The sequence below is a fragment of the Salmo salar genome, chromosome ssa01 (genome assembly GCF_905237065.1).
Source record: "Salmo salar chromosome ssa01, Ssal_v3.1, whole genome shotgun sequence".
Lineage (NCBI taxonomy): Eukaryota > Metazoa > Chordata > Actinopteri > Salmoniformes > Salmonidae > Salmo > Salmo salar.
In genome coordinates this window covers 84,855,377-84,877,539 of record NC_059442.1, presented here as the reverse complement: position 1 = coordinate 84,877,539, position 22,163 = coordinate 84,855,377, and the positions used below count along the sequence as shown (strand labels likewise).

The 22,163-nt window shown below is 40.8% G+C and overlaps 1 protein-coding gene across 8 annotated transcripts in view; it reads right to left on the bottom strand.

Annotated features, from left to right (window-relative positions):
- The window catches only part of LOC106611767 (histone acetyltransferase KAT6B), a 38,583-nt gene extending 17,512 nt beyond the window's left edge, over positions 1–21,071 (bottom strand). For 2 of the 8 annotated variants that reach the window (XM_014212327.2, XM_014212380.2), the window contains exons 1-6: positions 19,348–19,559; positions 17,452–18,387; positions 3,891–4,335; positions 1,316–1,431; positions 736–901; positions 31–160 (exon numbers count right to left, since the gene is read on the bottom strand). In XM_014212327.2, the coding sequence (XP_014067802.2) occupies positions 31–160; positions 736–901; positions 1,316–1,431; positions 3,891–4,335; positions 17,452–18,099 (1,505 nt within the window). In that variant the 5' untranslated portion in view covers positions 18,100–18,387; positions 19,348–19,559. Of the gene's footprint in view, positions 1–30; positions 161–735; positions 902–1,315; positions 1,432–3,890; positions 4,336–17,451; positions 18,388–19,347; positions 19,560–20,738 lie in introns of those variants that run through there. The other 6 variants (XM_014212372.2, XM_045723502.1, XM_014212335.2 and 3 more) reach the window with 5 other exon arrangements.
- Between the last annotated feature and the right edge of the window lie 1,092 nt (positions 21,072–22,163).

The window sequence follows — 22,163 nt, the reverse complement described above, 5'->3', positions numbered from 1 at the left end:
AATGTCTACAGATCATGGTGATAAACTTACATTCTATGTTTGAGCTTATTTCTGGGCCTCCCGATTGGCTTTGCATATCGACGTTTGATCTCATCGGCTTTCTTATGCAGCAGTTTCTTTCCATTTTCCTTGGGCCTGCAGACCTGGCAGACCCAGGTACCTAGAGAGAGGAGAGCATCAGTTAGGTGGCTTCATCAACTCACGCCACACATTCATTGGAAACATTTCCCTTTAATGCAGATGGCGAGGGAGAGACACACTCCTACTCACTCCGTACAACAATCAATTACTCAGCACAAAGCAGGGAAATCCATAAAAATGTAATAAAATAAAAAACATCAGGGTCCACTGAAATAGACTGTCCCAAAATGGAACCCTATTCCCTATACAGTGCACTACTTCTGACCAGGGCCCATGTAGGGAAGAGGGTACCATTTGAGAGACAGCCATGTCAGCTCATTTTGAGCAAAGCGATGCGACTTGTGTGAATATTAGTCCCGCTGCCAAAGGTCTTACACTACAGTAGTTGTTCAATCAATACAAGCATAGCTGTAGGCCATATACAGTAATCTACATCTCTCTCTCCCCTGGGACTGGGGAATCATTTTATATTCATGCAAAGCTCCTAATAAGCCATCTCTGCTTCACTATGATGATTGACAGACCTAAAGGCCCCCTATGAAGAACACACACACACCCACACACACACACAACCATATGTATGAGCACATTTACCTTTTGGCATCCTTGAGAGTGGTGGGTTGCAGCACTCCATGTGAAACCCCCGATCACAAGAGTCACAGAACAGCATCTCATCCTGCAAGGAGACAGGAGGCATGTGTGGGGCTGTGTGGTGGCTTCCCTGTTGTTGCATAGATGTTACACCTTCTGTCATTTCACGCTAAAGAGGGACATGTCCTTTTAGTTTAATATTGATGATATATGTGGAGGTGAATTATGTTTGGTTGAAGGGTGGATGGAGAAAAAGGAGGCTGTGTCTTCACTGCACAACATGTTGCCCGGAAATGGCAGATCTATGCTTGGAAAAATATTTCATGATATGTCTCTGTCCCAAACGGCACTCTATTCATTATATAGTGCACTAACTTTGACCAGAGCCCTGTTCAAAAGTAGTACACTATATATAGGCCATAGGGTCCTATTTGGGACACAGATATTATCATTGTTAAGAGGACATTTATTACTGGTTTGATTACATTATGTCTCTATGAAAGCATTATCAATCTCTATCTCACACAGATTAAATGGTAAGGCACTGTATTTAGAACCAAATCTAAAGTATTAAAATACTTACAGCGTTTTTGCCCTGTATTCGACAGGAGCTACAGGTTTTGCATTCTATACATTGCCATCGCAATCTCTTCACATTTGTGGTCAGCTCTGGGGAGAACTTCAGACAAGATGGGTGCCCTGTAGAGGTAATTAAAGAGTGTTATTAGTGTTGCTGCACATTTCAACCATCCTTTAGGCGGTGTCCCAAATGGCACCCTATTCCCCATGTCGTGCACTACTTTTGACCAGGGCCAAGGGCAGTGGTCAAAAGTAGTGCACTACATAGGGAAGAGGGTCCTATTTGGGACACATATTTAGTATCAGTTTCACCGAGCGGGAGGCACGACCTTCCCATTATGTTCACACAGCAAGGTTAAATATTAACATATTGCATTATCAACAATGTTAAGCAGCGTTTGCGTGCGTCTGTGCGCGTATGTGTCCGGGTGGGACCTCTCGCTCTTTTCCACAAGCTGTGTTTAAAAAACAGTATGATCAAACATCTGAGCAGCTAATTAAAGATAATTTGTTCTTAATGAGGCAGAAACAGTAGCAGAACTCAGTCTAATGGGGGCCCAAACGTGAAAGTCATGTAAAAGCGTGCCTCCTCTCTCACCGGCTCGTTCTCATGGTTGTAAAACAGCTGCTTTACACCCAGAGCACAATGTGTGTACACTAGGAGCGGTTAATGAAAACCACCTCAACGCTACTTAGTCAAATTTGAGCTATAAAAATGTCACCGGGAGAACAATTCCTTACAGCATTTAAAATAATTGTTTCCAAGGCAAACGAATCCTTATGAGAGGTCATTTTACAGAGGGTTAGCAGCAGCAATTTTGTCTGGAAGAAAAGAACAGCAAAGGAAAATGACACCAATCTACGGCAGTGGAAAATGGATGACATTTGATCCTATTTCCCTCTCTGTCCCTCATTGCTGCCTGCCGTGTTCCCAGAATGCTGTTGCATTCCGATTCCGAGAGCGCCGTTCACTCAACGACATGAGTGATTTCTAAATTCTAATGGCCACTTAAGTAGAATCTGCAGCTTCCTTCCTCAGTCCACCATGGGTTGTTGGCAGTTTTGCCTTAATTCTTCCTTAGTCTGTCATGTCTCCCTTTTCCAACTATCCAATTGACACGGTTCATCAAGTAAGTCCTTCAAGTAGAGGGTTTAGCCTAAAGCAGGAGAACATCATGATGCAAGAGGAATATGGCAACGGCCCGATGGCACTAGAGTTACTGCTACCATTTCGGGGTATACCCCTCTACACATCGACTCACTGTGTTTAAACCACAGACGCACAAATTGCAGATTGACCATGCCTAATTAGAATCTTTATAAACCACATCTGCTACAACATTAGCTACATATACACTGAGTGTACAAAATATTAGGAATAACTGCTCTTTCCATGACATAGACTAACCAAGTAAATGCAAATGAAAGCTATGATCCCTTATTGATGTCACCTGTTAAATCCACTTCAAATCAGTGTAGATGAAGGGGAGGAGAGGTTAAAGAAGGATTTTTAATTGAGAAACAGATTGTGTATGTGTGCCATTCAGAGAGTGAATGGGCAAGACAGAAGATTTAAGTGCCTTTGAACGGGGTATGGTAGTAGGTGACAGAGGTGCACCGGTTTGTGTCAAGAACTGCAACGATGCTGGGTTTTTCATGCTCAACAGGTTCCCGTGTGTATCAAGAATGGTCCACCACCCAAAGGCCATCCAGCCAACTTGACACAACTGTGGAAAGCATTGGAGTCAACATGGGCCAGTATCCCTGTGGAACACTAGACACTTTGTAGAGTGCCCTGACGAATTAAAACTGTTCTGAGGGCAACTCAATATTAGGAAGGTGTTCTTAATGTTTCGTACACTCAGTGTACAAGCTACATTGTTTTGTGGATGTTTGGGGTCCTGAGGGCTTCCCCCTATCTATCTGTGGCTTCATACCAAATGGGGCACTCTCTTCCCTATATAGGCCTAGTGCACTACTTTTGGGCACTACCCATAGGGCTCTGGTGCAAAGTAGTGCACTTCGTAGGTAATAAGGTGCCATTTGGGATTCAGACAGTGGCCGTGTCCGAATACCCGTAATTGCATTCTAAATAATAGGCTGATTGGGTGTGCCTAAACGCAACGTGTTATATATAGTATGTGAACTTTCTGAAATTCAGTATGCAATCAAATTTTCACTTTTCATCTAGTAGAATTCACTTCATGCTATTGAGGAAGAGAATTGTCTTTTTACTAAACGGTATGTAATACGATTAGCACAGTTTTAGAAAGTAGTCGACAAGGCTAACTATGACATGGCCAGTGTGTTCGAGAGGATCAGTTTCAGCAAGCGCAGAATAATCACTAAGCTTGATCACATAATGAGTAGTTATGTTTGCTGCAAGGTGATCTAGATCAGTTATTCTGCACAGTCCGACTGCCATGTAGTGAGACCTCAAACATGCACATTGTGTCAAGTGGACAAAGGCTCTCTAGGAGTCCAGGTAACTGAAATATGGTGAATGTGTAACCAGGTCAGCCAAGTTCAGCCCAGTTTGGCACAGTCATATATAAAATGAAAAAAGGCTATGAACTTACCGCTGCTCCCACAGTCTGCACAGGAGAGAAGCTGTTCTGGCCTCTTGTCCCGATTGGACTCTTTCGTTCCCAAACAGAAACTGCATATTGGGATGGGGTCAGCGCGTAGCTGGGGAGAGAAACAGAAACTGCATATTGGGATGGGGTCAGCGCGTAGCTGGGGAGAGAAACAGAAACTGCATATTGGGATGGGGTCAGGGCGTAGCTGGGGAGAGAAACAGAAACTGCATATTGGGATGGGGTCAGCGCGTAGCTGGGGAGAGAAACAGAAACTGCATATTGGGATGGGGTCAGCGCGTAGCTGGGGAGAGAAACAGAAACTGCATATTGGGATGGGGTCAGCGCGTAGCTGGGGAGAGAAACAGAAACTGCATATTGGGATGGGGTCAGCGCGTAGCTGGGGAGAGAAACAGAAACTGCATATTGGGATGGGGTCAGCGCGTAGCTGGGGAGAGAAACAGAAACTGCATATTGGGATGGGGTCAGGGCGAGCTGGGGAGAGAAACAGAAACTGCATATTGGGATGGGGTCAGGGCGTAGCTGGGGAGAGAAAGAAAGCAAGTGTTCGAAAACATAAGAGGCATGGTGGACTAGCTATGTATGTACTGTTTGTGATGTGCCGTGAATAATATCAGTATTCTGGTATGCTGTATGACAAAATTTCCTTATGGATACAAATACAGTTATTATCATAAGCCTACAGTCCTGTAAAGTGCTGCAGATATGCATAACACTCATTTATTCCTGTTTGTCTTGTAGTCTACTGACTGAAAAGCACGCTTTTCGGGGATTATTGGAACAGAGAATATATTCAAACAGATGCAGTGATATGCAGATACATGAATAAGTAAACACAAGGCTTAGCCATCAAAGCTCTGAATGAGATGGGAATTAATGACATAATAGTCCGTCCCCCTGACATGAGTTCAACAACTAAAACACAATTAGCTTATTATGAACACTTACTGCCCACAGTAGGTAGTCTACCGTAATACATGTAAAAAATTGCCCTTCTTTATCCATTAAATCTGAAAGGGGATGTGATAATCAGTTAAGGGGCTTAATCCACTTGAGAAAGCTTTACACTACAATTAGACAGGATTAGCCAGCATGTAATCAAATTACCTTAATAATGTTAATGAATCATAATAATGATTCAAATACATTGTACAGGGCCGGGACGATACCAGTATCACAATATTTTTTCCATGGCAAAAAGGAAAACCCAAAGCAGAGCTCAATCTTTGGTCCTTTAACCTGCTGTATGTAAAATATTGTGAGCTATAAACATAAAATGTTTATTTCCAACATTAAGGCTGTTTTCCTAAAGAAGTTAAATCCGCTGTGTGTTTTGTTTCCTTGCCAGGATACTAACGAGTATTGCGATACTGGTATCGTCCCGGCCCTAACACTGTAGTTGCTCTCCCTCTCTCCATGTGTCAGAATCAGCAGTAGAAAAGTTAACTGACTTAAGGGCTTAAAATGACGTACAAAAGTAGTAAAATATCAGCTTTAAGAGGACTGATCACTTAGAACTATTGACAGGCAGATCTAACTACCAGCATGGCTAGCCCATGTCTAGTAGGAAGGTAAACATTGGGCCTATACCCATCTGTTCTATAGCCTGCAAAATATTCAAAACACTTTCTTCTGCTCAGTATCGAACACTATGAAATGACTTTCTTATTGAACCCAATGGACTCAACCACCTTCAAAACAGCACCACCACATAACACAGAAACTAACAGCAGACTAGCCCATGTCTAGTTTGAAGGTAAACGGCCATGTGTAGCTCAGTTGGTTTTGCGACACTTGCAACAAGATCATGGGTTATTTTTCTGCAGGGATCACATAACCTACACATGCTAAAAACACATGTGCTCACTATGCTGTTAATCACTTTGGATAAAATCATCTGCTAAGGGTCATAGGTTATATATTACTATATAGTGTGTACCTACTCTTCTATACAACCACCATATTCAACACTTTTTTACTCAGTAGGCCTATGAAACGTTATTCGGTTCAATCATTTCATGACCATCGTAAAGCAACCACCAAAAATGACACCACGTAACAAGGCATCACACACACACACACACTCCTCAGGCAGCATAACACAGCGTCACACAAAGAGCCTCCTCTGAGAGGAAGGAGGTTCTTAAAGGAAAATAACACACAGGGTGTGACAATAAATAACAAACCTCATCAGTTCACACACAAACGACTCATCAACTGACTGCAGAGGCTATGGGAAGAAAGGGGACTGGGGAGATGCCCATAATTAGTTTCTACTGAGCCAGAGGCAGGCAGATCATCATCATGACCTCAACACAGCTCGTTTGAACGCAATATCCATCGGCCCTGACGTGACCCCTGCGTGACCTGCAGATGCAATCTGGGTGTTTAGAAGAGTCCGATGTCACGTTACCTTGAGATAGAAATGCCTAGTATGTAGAACAATCATGCCTCTCTGACATATAAGATACGGAATCATGTTCGGTCTATTCATGCCATTTCTAACTTCACCATTACCGAATGTGCCCCAGGTAGATTTTAGGGCTAGCCACAGTGACATGTTTTTTTCCATTTTAGTAATTTAGCAAACGCTCTTATCCAGAGCAACTTACAGGAGATATTAGGGGTTAAGTGTCTTACTCAAGGGCACATCAGATTTTTCACCTAGTCAGCTTGGGGATTTGAAACCAGCGACCTTTCAGTTAGTGGCCCAATACTCTTACCCGCTAGGCTACCTGCTGCCATTTCAAAATACAGGAAGTGGAAAAGTAAAACAGGGATAGGATGCATCTGTTGGATTTGGTCATTGTTCTTGGCTGGTGTTATAGCCTATCAATTGAATAATATGATGAGAGAAAGACGTTTACAGATACATCAATGATTACTCCATTTCCAAAACCTTCCAGGTCAATAGAGTGGCTGTGCTACCGGTGGAATCATCTTGCCTGTCTATGTAAAGACAACCACTCTTGAATGAATGCTACAGAGGATGATTCATTTTTGTAAGATAGGCTACACCTCACTTTCATCATCTCTTCAACTGCGTATAATTTACTTGGCAGATGCTTTTATCCAAAGTGACTAAGAGTACAGTACAGGGAGTGCATACATATTTAGTATGAGTATCAATACCGACAAGAATTGAACCCACAACATTGGCTAGACGCGGCATTACGTCATTGTGATCATTAATGAGTCACAGAAAGTAGAAACAGGAAGAAGCTCTATCAAACAGGATTTAAAAAGATACATCTGTCCTTTAAAAACTTCTAAATAGCAGAGTCGTCTGTCTCTAGTACGTAGGCCTATCTAGCCTGTTCCTTTTGCACTTGGTCACAATATATCCCATCACAAACCTACAGTATCCACCTAATCTACAAATGAAGAATCAACTTTGTGAAAGGGTCTAGCTGTTTGGAACAACTGTGTTCAAACTACTTCTAAAATCAGCAGAGCAGTCTTTCTCTAGTAGGCTAAGTATCTAAATAGGCTGCTCTTTTTGTACTTGATCAAACAATCACAAACCTAGGCTACTTTGTATCCGCCAAATAAAAATGGAACTGGATGTGAAATCTTCATCTGCAGTGACGCTATAATGAAATGGCTACTAGCGCCCAGCTTATCATTTTGATAACCATGCAATTGGTCTGTGGGACTAGGGCTGGCACAATTACCTTATAACCGGCAGTTATGATGACAAATGAAAATAAAATAACCGTCATACATTTTTTTGTAATGTAATTTTATTACATTTTTGGGGTGGGACAACTGCTGACTGAAGACGGGATGGCCAGGCATTCATGCGATCGAGTCCGTTTCTGCGGCAACATGGACTCTTAATGTGATGGAACTTTGTTGCTCCTTACTGAAACAAGCATGTTGTTGTAGCAAACAAGTCTTTGGTTGCGAGGCAACGCCACCACAATGCAGCAGCAGCACACATAGAAATATAATTAATAGAATGGTTCCTCTAACCCTGGCAATTTGACTGGTAAACTCATGGGTATACTCACAATGGCTTCCTGGTATTGTGATGCAATAATTTCCATGGTAATGTAGAATGTCAATTCAAATTATGTTAACTGATAGGGCTCATGCAATGGACTGCATTTTTTGTAATGTCAGTTGAATCAACAAATAATGGCACATTGATGGGTACACTTCCTGCTTTGCTCCTATGGGTACACTTGCAATGGCCGCCAGTCCACCAATCATGCCGTCATTGACTTGACTGGGGATGCCCATTCTATTCATTCCATTTCTACGGCCGCACATGCAGTCAGGAGCAGAGGAAGAGAAAATGTGTGTTGTTTTGCTATTCCAACGGTTATTACGATGACTGCAAACTAATGGCTGGCCAATTACCGTCATCCAAAATTCCATGACCGTCACAGCCCTATACATGAACTGCATGAAAAAGGCATTGTTCCAATCAAATAGGATTAGCTTTTTATTACATCAAATCGGTAGCCTGAGCATATGAGTAGAGAAAGATTCAGGCTGCTGCACAGTCACTACGGAAGATCTAGTCTACAGCGCCTGGTTAAATTGTCTTTAGGGGGATTTTTATACTCTCTCCATGGTTAAAAAGTAGTGAGAAACAGATGTCATTGTTGCAACAAAGAAAGAAAAAAGTGCTTCATTTACTATCATCCCAAATCGAAATATTTCATTATCTGGACTAATTCTTAAAATTTTACGCTAATTTTCCTATGGATGGGCAGAACGTGTTACTACATTACACATACATTTTCACCACACAAAAATAACAGGAAAATGAAATAAATCCTTTTTACCTCAGATTGGTGATGTTAGTATTAAAGTTTATAGTCATCGCGATCTCACAAAATCGATTGCTTAAAACAGATTAATACCTTTCGTTTAATACCCGTGTTGTCGTCATATGCGCCAGTCCGTAGTATAATTTATTTTTTCTCTCCTCCCATAAATGACTGGCCTCACATTTATTCATGGATTTGAGGCTTAAGCTATAATCTAAATGAAAGCCAATCCCTGAAGTCATTTAGAAACCGATGTGAGGTGGTGATTCATTGGAATTATCCAGTCAAAAAGAAATGTCGGAATGGCCGATTAATTAGGGTCGATTTCAAGTTTTCATAACAATCGGAAATCGGTATTTTTGGACAACGATTTGGCCGATTAAAAAAAAAAAAACTAGGCAAGTTAGTTAAGAACACATTCTTATTTTCAATTACGGCCTAGGAACGGTGGGTTAACTGCCTTGTTCTGGGGCAGAACGACAGATTTTTACCTTGTCAGCTCGGGGATTCAATCTTGCAACCTTATGGTTAACTAGTCCAACGCTCTAACCACCTGCTTTACATTACACTCCACGAGGAGCCTGCCTGTTACGCGAATGCAGTAAGAAGCCAAGATAAGTTTAATGCTAGCTAGCAACTTATCTTATAAAAAACAATCAATCATAATCACTAGTTAAACTAGTAATATCATCAACCATGTGTAGTTATCTAGTCTGTCCTGCGTTGCATATAATCGCTTAGGTACACGTTGCTCCAACCATAAACATCAATGCCTTTCTTAAAATCAATACATTTTTAAACCTGCATATTTAGTTAATATTGCCTGCTAACATGAATTTCTTTTAACTAGGGAAAAGATGTCACTTCTCTTGCAAATAGAGTCAGGGTATATGCAGCAGTTTGGGCCGCCTGGCTCGTTGCGAACTAATATGCCAGAATTTTACGTAATTTTACGTAATTATGACATAACATTGAAGGTTGTTCAATGTAACAGGAATATTTAGACTTAGGGATGCCACCAGTTAGATAAAATACGGAACGGTTCCGTATTTCACTTACAGGAAAAACGTTTTGTTTTCGAGATGATAGTTTCCGGATTCGACCATATTAATGACCTAAGGCTCGTATTTCTGTGTGTTATTATGTTATAATTAAGTCTATGATTTGATAGAGCAGTCTGACTGAGCGGTGGTAGGCAGCAGCAGGCTCGTAAGCGTTCATTCAAACAGCACTTTTCTGCGTTTGCCAGCAGCCCTTCGCAATGCATTGCGCTGTTTATGACTTCAAGCCTGTCAACTCCCAAGATTAGGCTAGTGTAACCGATGTGAAATGGCTAGTTAGCCGGGTGCACGCTAATACCGTTTCAAACGTCACTCGCTCTGAGACTTGGAGTAGTTTTTCCCCTTGCTCTACATGGGTAACGCTGCTTCGAGGGTGGCTGTTGTCGATGTGTTCCTGGTTCGAGCCCAGGTAGGAGCGAGGAGAGGGACAGAAGCTATATTGTTACACTGGCAATACTAAAATGCCTATAAGAACATCCAATAGTCAAAGGTATATGAAATACAAATCATATATAGAGAAATAGTCCTATAATTCCTGTAATAACTACTACCTAAAACTTCTTACCTGGGAATATTGAAGACTCATGTTAAAAGGAACCACCAGCTTTCATATGTTCTCATGTTCTGGGCAAGGAACTTAAACGTTAGCTTTCTTACATGGCACATATTGCACTTTTACTTTCTTCTCCAACACTTTATTTTCGCATTATTTAAACCAAATTGAACATGTTTCATTATTTATTTGAGGCCAAATTGATTTATTATATTAAGTTAAAATAAGTGTTCATTCAGTATTGTAGTAATTGTCATTATTACAAATAAATAAAAAAATAAAACATTCTGCTTTTTTTGGTCCTCCAATAATCGGTATCGGCGTTGAAAAATCTGAATCGGTCGACCTCTAATTTCCATACAATATCGATGTGAGTGGATAATTTGTGCACAATATTGATTACAGTAGAACAAGCTAATCAATTCCAGCTCCGAGTGGACCCTTGGCAAATGTATGTGCGTTTGCAGTTCATGAAAAGTTCTAATTTGGAAAAATAAAAGTAATCTGAACACAAGACTGACATGTGTAAAGAGCAATTTTTGTATTCAAAATATCACAACCTACTTCAGCATATTGATTATGAATTTGGACATTTAAAACCAGTGTTGAGACACTGGGCTATAAATCAAAACAGGAAACGGCAACAGTATAATTTTCTACTTATGTTTTAGGAATATAAATTATTTTAACAATTCTTACGTGAATCTAGTTAATTAATTAGGTAAGAACCACTGAAATAGCCAAGAAAACCTGCTGAGGTAGTAAGCTATTGATTTTGATGATATTAGTGCAATTGTGAAATGATAAGTGTAGTTGATAAAGTCAAGTTCCACAACTTACACAGTACTTACATTTAAGTCATTTAGCAGACGCTCTTATCCAGAGCGACTTACAGTAGTGAATGCATACATTTCATACATTTTTTTTTTTCTGTGCTGGCCCCCCGTGGGAATCGAACTCACAACCCTGGCGTTGCAAACACCATGCTCTACCAACTGAGCTACAGGGGAGAAAAAAATGTATAAAGCAAAAACCCAATGTGGCTAGCCTAGTCTGGGCTGGCCATTAGATATATTTTCCAGTAGGGACCAGCCTCCGATTGGTGATTAAACAGAGAGAAAAATAAAAACCCTTAAAAGTGGTGCTCATCTGAAAAATAATAGAAAAAAAGAGAAAGAACACACAGCTAAAGAAGAGAAGATGTTACTGATTGACTAGGGGATTCCAAATTAAGTACATTAGAGGAAATTACAGTGCTTTAAAAAGGCACAGTTGTGTTCCATGAGGGGGGTGGAGTTCTATTAGAAGACTGCTGTTCTAGAAGCCAGGCAGAGAGCTGTGCTGAAGAACAGGTTACATAACAGTAAGGGGAGAGAAGAAAAAAATTCCTAGCCTTTGTTGCAGCCAAACTCACTTTAGAATCTAATAAACTTTGACCCAAGACTGCTCTTTTCCAAGACTCTCATTTCCTATACCCACTAGTTATGCTTTGTTACTCGCTAACTTCAAGGACTAGAACGAAGTCATCCTTTTGAGTAAACTAAAAGAACTTAGTGATGTCACCATCAAATAGCATAGGAGCTGAGCGTAATTGAAAGACTCCAAACTTATACAGATTAGGGCCAAGACATTTCTTATGAGGATAGATTTCTTGGTAATGACAAGCTTTTTATTACAGGAGGACAGTGTCTTACAACAGAACTGTTTCACTTTGGTCTGACCGCAAACACAAACTTGTGGCTGTATAGTCAAGGGTGTTATTTCCTGATATTCATAATGAAACTGAAGGGTAGATAATGTCTCCAATTGTGAAAATGCCAATCTAGAATGGTCTACTGTAGGCCTACACTATTTAAAGTAGTAAATTACCAAATGATTAACATAAATGAAACCTTTCCATAACTTGGAGAGACATGTTAACGCAACTTTATACTCCCAAAGCCCTAGACTGTCATTTTGACCTTCTACACAAAGATGAGGAGGAAAACTGTTTTATGGAAACAGTAATAGTAACCTTCCAATGCCTTGGCCTTCACTGTAAAGTCCTTTTCATTTGTCAAGTACAAAACTGCTGTCAATACAGTATTGTTCACGTGCAGCATGAGTTACTGCTGAGTGATGGAGCCACAATCTCTGCAGAGTGAAAACCACGTCTCATGCATCATGGTCAAGAGAAAACAATGAAGGTTAAGAGTTTTTAGTGGCCCTAGAATCAAGTCATAGTCACCTCAAATTATTTTACAGCATTTCCCCCTACATGCATTTAGTAGAGGTGCAATGCAGCTGCTAAATCATGGTCGCCACTTACATTTTTATTTTTTTATATATAAAAAAAAAATACAGTACCAGTCAAAAGTTTGGACATCTACTCATTCAAGGGTTTCTCTATTTTTACTATTTTCTAAATGTAGAATAATATTGAAGACGTCACAACTATGAAATATCACATATAGAACCATGTAGTAACCAAAAAATGTTAAACAAATCAAAATATATTTTATATTTGAGATTCTACAAAAGGAGCCATCCTTGGCCTTGATGACAGCGTTGCACACTCTTGCCATTCTATCAACCAGCTTCATGAGGTTGTCACCTGGAATGCATTTCAATTAACAGGTGTGCCTTGTTAAGTTATTTTGTGTAATTTCTTTCCTTCTTAATGCGTTTGACCCAATTAGTTGTGTGTGACAAGGTAGGGGTTGTATACAGAAGACAGCCCTATTTGGTTAAAGACCAAGTCCATATTATGGCAAGAACAGCTCAAATAAGCAAAGAGAAACGACATTCCATCATTACTTTAAAACATGAAGGTCAGTAAATCCGGAAAATCTGAAGAACTTTGAAAGTTTCTTCAAGTGCAGTCGCAAAAACCATCAAGCGCTATGTTGAAACTGGCTCTGAGGACAGCCACAGGAAAGGAAGACAGTTACCTCTGCTGCAGAGGATAAGTTCATTAGAGTTAACTGCATCTCAGATTACAACCCAAATAAATGCTTCAGAGTTCAAGTAACAGACATCACAACATCAACTGATTCACGCAGACCATGAAGGCCAGCGTGAATCAGGCCTTCATTGTCGAATTGCTGCAAAGAAACCACTACTAAAGGACACCAATAATAAGAAGAGTCTTGCTTGGGACAAGAAACACAAGCAATGGACATTAGACCGGTGGAAATCTGTCCTTTGGTCTGATGAGTCCAAATGAGATTCTTGGTTCCAACCGCCGTATCTTGGTAAAACGCAGAATAGGAAACGGATGATCTCTGCACGTGTGGTTCCCACCGTGAAGCATGGAGGTGGCAGCATGATAGTGTCACAAGCAAAGCACTGTCAGTAATTTATTTTGAATTCCAGGCACATTTAACCAGCATGGCTACCACAGCATTCTGCAGCGATACACCATCCCATCTTTTATTATATATGACAGGACAATGACCCAACACACTTCCAGGCTGTGTAAGGGCCATTTGACCAAGAAGGAGAGTGACGGAGTGCTGCATCAGATGAACTGGTCTCCACAATCACCCGACCTCAACCCAATTGAGATGGTTTGGGATGGGTTGGACTGCAGAGTGAAGGAAAAGCAGCCAACAAGTGCTCAGCATATGTGGGAACTCCTTCAAGACTGTTGGAAAAGCATTCCAGGTGAAGCTGGTTGAGAGAACGCCAAGAGTGTGTGAAGCTGTAATCAAGGCAAAGGGTGGCTACTTTGATATAAAACATATTTGGATTTGTTTAACACTTTTTTGGTTACAAAATGATTCCATCTGTGTTATTTCATAGTTTTGATGTCGTCACTATTATTCTACAATGTTGAAAATAGTACAAATAAAGAAAAACCCTTGAATGAGTAGGTGTCCAAACTTTTGACTGGTACTAACACACATAGAATTCAGACCCCTTGACTTCCTCCACATTTTGTTAGTGTTATTCTAAAATTGATTAAATAGTTTCTTCTCATCAATCTACACATAATACCCCGTAATGACAAGGCAAATTTATAAAGAAAAAAAATTAAATAGCAGATTTAGATAAGTATTCAGACATTTTACTTTGAATCTTCATCCTAGGCTGAGTTCCTGAGCCGGTTTTCATCAAGGATCTCGCTGTACTTCTTTCCCTTTATCCTGACCAGTCTCCCAGTCCCTGCCACTGAAAAACATCCCCACAGCATGATGCTGCCACAATCATGCTTCACCGTAGGGATGGTGCCAGGTTTCCTCCAGACATGACGCTTGGCATTCAGGCCAAAGAGTTCAATCTTCGTTTTATCACACCAGAGAATCTTGTTTCTCATGGTCTGAGTCCATGGACTGTCATGTGCATTTTACAGAGGAGTGGCTTCCGTCTGACCACTCTACCATAAAGGCCTGATTGGTGGAGTGCTGCAGAGATGGTGAACCTTCCAGACCAAGGCCCTTCTCCCTGACCAAGGCCCTTCTCCCTGACCAAGGCCCTTCTCCCCCGATTGCGCAGTTGGGCCAGGTGGCCAGCTGTAGGAAGTCTTGGTGGTTCCAAACTTCTTCCATTTAAGAATGATGGAAGCCACTGTGTTCTTGGGGACCTTCAATGCTGCAGAAAGTTGGTACCCTTCCCCAGATCTGTGCCTCGACACATTCCTGTCTCAGATTTCTACGGACAATTCCTTCGAATGGCTTGGTTTTTGCTCTGACATGCACTGTCAACCTTATAGACAGGTGTGTGCCTTTCCAAATCATGTCCAATCTATTGAATGTGCCACAGGTGGACTCCAAGTTGTAGAAACATCTCAAGGATGATCAATGGAAACAGGAGGCACCTGAGCTCAATTTCAAGTCTCTTACCAAAGGATCTGAATATGTCTGTAAATAAGGTGTCTATTTTTTATAAATGTGCTAAAAATAAATCAAAAAACCTGTTTTCGCTTTGTCATTATGGGGTATTGTGTGTACATTGATGAGGATGATTATTATTTTTTTATTCATTTTAGAATATGGCTGTAACGTAACAAAATGTGGAAAGAGGTTAAGGGGTCTGAGACTTTCCAAATGCACTGTACATATGCCCCAGGAAGACCTCACACACACAACCCCCCCCCCCCCCCCCATGCAGGAAGACCCCCGCTAGACCCCATTCAGCCTCACTCCGCTAACTGCCACAGCTGCTGAAAAAAAATAATCTTATAAAATCAGCTGGTAAAAGAATCTTATATTAATATAATTGATCAGAGAACAATTTTGGTTAACAGGTAAATAAAAAGAATTATTGGCAACCCTAAAGATTCAAATCAAACTAAATTAAATCTGCATTAACATTCTACTTTTTAAAATGTATTTCAGTTTAAGGAACAGTATTGTGGTCTTCCATGGCTAAAATCCCTTTGTCATCCATCACCATGTGGAAAGCCAAAAATGAATGGAACTCAGAACTCATGAGGCAAATGGTTGTTGACTTTCAAAAAAGCAGGCAATGGGTAGAAAAAACCTAATATAGCACTTACCACTATTAGAGCAATTATTACAAATTTAAAACCACTGGAACAGCGGTAAACGTGCCTGGTAGAGGGTGCATTTGTATCTTGTCCCCATTCAGTGAGGAAGATGATTTGGGAGGCAAAGAAAAGCACAAGGGCCACAGTTGGAAAATTAAGAACTTGGTTGCATCTTGGGGTCACCAAGTCTCCAAATCTACAATTAAACATCACCTCCATGCCAATAGGCTATTTGGAAGGGTTGCCATAAAAAAATCCTTTATTGAAAGAAACCAACCCATGTAAATGCCTGGAGTTTGCTAAACGGCATTGGCACTTGGACCGGAACCGGGTGGCATGGTCAGATGTTACAAAAATAGAGGTCTTTAGCCGTGCACACCAGCGGTGGGTTTGGCATCGAAAGAAGGATGCACATGCAAAAAAAGAACCTCATTCCTACTGTAAAATAAGGTGATGGACCTTTGATGTTATGGGGCTGTTTTGCTTGCACTGGGCCTGGGGTCCTTGTTAAGGTCAATGGCATCATCATCTGTACTAGGACATTTTAGCCCAAAACCTGGTTGCATCTGCCCGGAGGCTGAAACTTGGCCTCAATTGGATGTTCCAGCAAGACAATGACCCCAAGCACACATCAAAATACACAAAGAAATGGTTAACTGACCACAAAAAAACCAAAAAAACATTTTGCAATGGCCATCTCGGTCTCCAGACTTGAACACCATTGAAAACCTGTGGTTTGAATTGAGGAGGGCAGTCCATAAGCGCAGGCCAAATTATATATATCAAGGATCTGGAAAGATTCTGCACAGAGGAATGGTCTAAGATCCCTCCCAAAGTGTTTTCCAATCTCATAAAACATTATAGAAAAAGGCTCAGTGTCATTATCCTAGCAAGGGGAGGGTGCTGGAGTAGTGAAAACAGGGGTGTTGATAATTTTGTCAGTTATCTTTTTTAGATTTGTATTACTTGTTAAACATATTTGAGCAATTGTAATAGTATAAAATAATTGACCCATAAAATTATATAATACACACAACCCTATGTTCTCAAAGACAAATAACTTTAAAGCTACTGTACGTTATTTACTCTCTGTCTAATAACATAGCCCATCTATTCTGCCAAACAAATGCAAAAAATGGCCAATTGGTTACAAAGTATTTTCCTGAGCAGAGGAAATGTCAACAAGGCCTAGTAGTTTTCTCAAGTACACACTGAACTAGCTAGAAGATCTACTGAGTAGCTGTGTTTCCAAGCAGCAATATTATATCACAACAGCTTGATTTAAGCCCACAAGAGCTCTGCTATTCATCACAAAACTGTCAGCTATCATCCAATTGCATTCCTCAAGTGCAGCATCATCACCCAGTGCTTGAAGCCGATTAGGCATGATCAGAGCGAGCATCAAGTCCTTAACCAAATGAGACTGAATATTCCAAAATGAGACATATTGGTCAAACAACAATCTAGCGTTTATTTTGCCGGCTAAAGGGATAATATGCCATTTAGCAGACGCTTTTTACCAGAGGGGGATATATTATCGACATCAGAGATAGCCTCCGAATCCTTTTCAGGTTATGAGTAGCATACTGTACCTTGTGAAAGAAGCCTTGGAATACACAGTATTATCAGCAGGCTACTATCAGAGAAATATACAGAACCTAGTATTAGTATACTGTACCTGGTCGCTCTCGTGTGGAAGAAGAGTGACACACTGAAGAGCCAATGGGGAAGCACCTGGACACCTCTGGCTCCTCCCCTCCGCTCCACTACCCCCCTGGTTCAACCTGTAGAGTGGGCCGTTCTTCTCCAGCCGGCCGTTGTTGACTGCCCGTTTGGCGGACAGTCGTAACCTCTGCTGAAACCCCGGGTTGTCCAGGACATGTGATAGATCATCCTGGTTCCTTAGGTACCTCTGGATGTTCTTCAGAGAGGAACCGTGGTTATCATCCAGACCCTCGATGGCCCTCCTCAGAATTTTATTCCAGTCAACGTGGCGAAGGTCACTGGGATTCCATATAGATCCTTTCGACAATGGGACAGAGAGGTTTGCACTAACAGGTTTGAGCGATGATGTTGATGAAGATACTCCTCTCCCAGGGTGCTCAGGGTCTTTGTACGACACGCTCCCCTTATTGGTGACTTTGAGAATGGAACCATCGTGAACACTTAACTCCAACTGCTCCAGAACGGTTCTCTTGTCCAATCTGTGTAAGGTAGCCACCGCATGACAAATCCGCTCCTCGGAAGGCCTCTGTTTTTGCCTTTTGATTTTCTGTATTGCTTCTAGAATCCACTCCGTATACAGAGGGTTAGCAAGTTCCACCATGGTTAAACAATGAGATTTAGGAAAAAGTGATCCATAGAGAATATCCCTTGTTGTTGTGAAACATTTGATACATCCAACACATCTTGAAGGTCAAAAAGTAATGTTCCACCTCGACATCAATACATTCCTGCAGTAAATCCTCCTCCAAGGTAGAAGCTCACATGTAACCTAACAAAATAAGATGAAAATAGCTAGATAGTAAATTCCTCGAAGGTTGGGACAGTTACCGACCGACCTGGAACACGATTCCTTCGAATGACGTTAGTTCCTTCAAGATCCAAATGATAACTTTAAAGAAAAAACACAGATAGTCATAAACAGTCAAATAAGATCACAAGCCAAAAATATGCAATACTGTACCCTAACAATAACAGAGCCAGAATTTCTATATATTTGTTTCACCCAGCACCTTTACTGAGTCTCAAGTACTAGTAGCCCATGGTCACATTAGACAATAACTAGACTGTTTTGATTACTGGTAGTGAATTGTGAGGGATTGGCCTAGTATACACTTTACACGTTGGGCCATGACCAATTGAAGTGTTTTTGGATTAGTAGGCTAGGCTATATTCTGAGACCTCACCATAACATTTACTGAAAAGCAGACCAAGACAACATGAACTGAAGGTCAACAACACTCAAGAGAAACAGATGGATTATAAAGCAGTTCAGACGGATTGAAGATGATTCTAGGTAGGTTAGGGATAGGCTAATGTTCCTTAATCCGTAGTCTGAGTCTGATACTATAATCCACCGATTGACCTAACCTCATGCAATAGTTTGTGGTAAAATAATGATTAAGATGAATTTGTCATGACACTGACTACAGTCATAACAAGGGAGATTAAATGTAACCTGTTAAATATATGTTAAAACACCTATCAGAATTACTTGTGATATAATTTGTGTTCTTTTTTTGTTGATAGTTAAATGCTTCATTGTAACATCACCAGCTGACTAAACTAGGCTACTCAGTGTTTCTAAATCAGCTACAATGTAGAACAAGAATGGCAATGGAGTTTGACTTCTTGCACGCGAGTTTGACAGCTTGTATGCGTAACGAGTGATAAACAAGGATTTGTTCATTTTAGCAGTCGGCGCGAGCTTGAATGTTAGCCGCACACGATCAATTCATATTGTTGCACTTTTTGACAGCTGCGGAGGGATGGTTACCGGAAATTTATGACGGCAATTTATGTTCAAACTAACATGAGACGCTTACGAACGAGAAGATAATATGTAACTAACCTTGCTTGTATCAGTTGAGTTGTAGGAAAAAACATTGCTGCCTGCATTAATGACGTGACCTAAACAGTCGCCATTTTGTTACAATGTTGTAGTTTACATAAATCCGACATGACGCTGATTACAATCCAATGGAGTCTCATTAAACCTTACCTACACTAATGTGCCCTCCCTAGCAACTTTAATATTGGCTGTAAAGGCAAGATCCGATTTCTGGTTTGATAAAGTACATGTCAATCATTATATATGAGCTCACTTTAGAAGGGACTGCGTTGGCTGCTTGATCTGTCACTACACTCAATTGAACCGCCTCTTAAGGTGTCTTCTCGTATCATGGATTGATGTTGTATTTACCCTGAGCACTTATCGTTTGACTGAATAAGTCGGTGCACTAGAGGGACAATTTAATATACCCTTTGTATCTCAATTAGATTGTCATTCATTAACAAAAATTACCGCAGGTCAGTGGTTAAATTAATGATTTCTGGTTAAACTATATCCTGTGTCAAACGACAGCCCACCTTTACTACGACTCCTCCTTGAAACAATTGGTTACACTTTAAAATGATTTGGATCATTTTAGACTTTAATTGGTTGTTTGTTAAATCCATCATTTATTTGCAAAAAAACGGCGAAGACTTCACTGCTGATTTAAAGCAGCAAGTTTTTAAAAGGTTTGAAGGTGATGGGCTATTATCGTGCTATGGTTGTCCATGCTATCCGACTCTTCTTTCCCCACAAACTGGTGTTCTCATTTTATTTTCCACTCTTGTGCAAATTCACTATAGCCTATTCCCAGAAGCACCGACAATTCACTGATTTCAGTTTTCACCAACTCATGTAGGCTACCAAACGTTTACGGGTGGGCTACATCATAATAAATAGGGCACACTATAAATAATCATTCAGGATTTCTTATCCATCAAGCGGTAACATTTCTCTACATAGCACGAGTTCCTGCCTGTGTTAGGCTACAGCGATCATCAACATTCTACCGTGTAAATTATGACAATACTTATTATCTGTATTATCTTGCACTGCATTTCCGACTAGAAAATAAACACATGGGGGGGAAATTCCACATAGCCTACAAACGGAGTAGTTGACCCGGGAAATCGGAGTAGCAGCATCTTCACTGTGCCTCAATAATAAATGTATTGCTACAGTTTCGCGATCCATCCATTTCTCACTCGACTCGCAGGTCCATTCTCGTTTACACATTATTAGTCAGTGATATACAGTCTCCTCGTAATGTAGGCTAGATCGTTTACAAAATGATCCGACGCTGGGCAAGGAGGCAAAACAAATTACGCAAGTTTTATGCAAGGATGAACATGTTACCAGTGAGAGAAAAAGGCATCGGCTAGCTACCGTAAATATTTGCTGGTAGTTACCTCTTCAAGTTTTCTTTATCGGATACAGTCCTCTTCTTTATTAACACGATGACTGAAACGACGATCGGATATAAATAATCACACTCACAGCGGCACATCCATAGGGGGGTTTCCTTGTATTTTTAATCTCTAAACGATTCGCTGAAGGCTCGCGCTGAGACAGAGGACCTGATAACAACTAATTGAAAGGTTAATCTACATAGCAGCCTGTGACAAAGTGGTACCTCCCTCCCCCTTCTTCTTCACTGTAGACATCCCTACTTCAGTCAGTGAAGTGGAGCAGACCGTCGCCCCTGTAGCAGTAGCGCTTCCCCAATGATCATAGCGGCAAATGTAATGTCACTTTCACTTTTCACATTAAAATGTCCCGGGATGTGCATGGGAAGATTACATTTTTTTTTGCAACACGTCTTGATGTCTTTATCCAGGGCTGTATTCTGTGAGCGGCGTAATACTTACACAGCTAGTGTACAAATTGGCATTGGCATTAATTGCCGTTATCCTGGAATAACTTCCTAGATAATGCAGCCTATTGGGCCACCTTGTTTCCAAGCATCTTCTGATTATGGAACCAGCTGGATAGGTCTTTTTGCAGAGGGATTGTTAAATTGACCCAATCCTAATATAATGAAAACATCAAGTCCTTGATCATAACATAAAAGTGTTATGAATAATGACACCTACAAAAATATTGATATCATTTTAAAGGAAGACAGACAAGAAGACAAAGAATCATAGTCTATTAAATGGACACCAATAAATCAACAGTATGATTCAATCATATTATGGAAATTATCCATCAACAACCTCAAGATGTTACAGCTGCTGCCTACACTAATTTGGGTGTGAAATCCGTCCCTGCTCTTTCCTTCAATGCCCACATTAGTCACGTCTGTAAAACGTCATTCTTTCACCTGAATAACATCTCCCGCATAAGACCCTCTCTCACCACATCTGACGCAGAAAAACTAATCCATGCATTCATTTTATCCGGAATTGATTATGGAAACGCAGTTCTTGGGCGCCTGACCGCAAATTTAATTCATAAACTAGAGCTCAGCTAAAACAGTGCCGCAAGTATTCTAGCACAAACAAAAAAAGTCTGCGCACATCACCCCCATCCTTGCTGATCTCCATTGGCTACATGTTCCTCAAGTAATTTACTATAAAATTCTCCTCCTCGTTTACAATGCCCTAAATGGCATCGGACCCGCCTACCTGTTAGACATTCTCTCCCCCTATGAACCTCCACGCACCCTACTACGTTCGAACCAGGCCAAACTCCTCCATGCCCCCAGGACCAGGCTCTGCACAATGAGGGGCACATTTGTGTTGTAGCTCCAGACACGCACACCTGATTCAACTTGTCAAATAATCATCAAGCTCTCAATGAGTTGAATCAGGTGAATTTGTCTGGGGCTACAA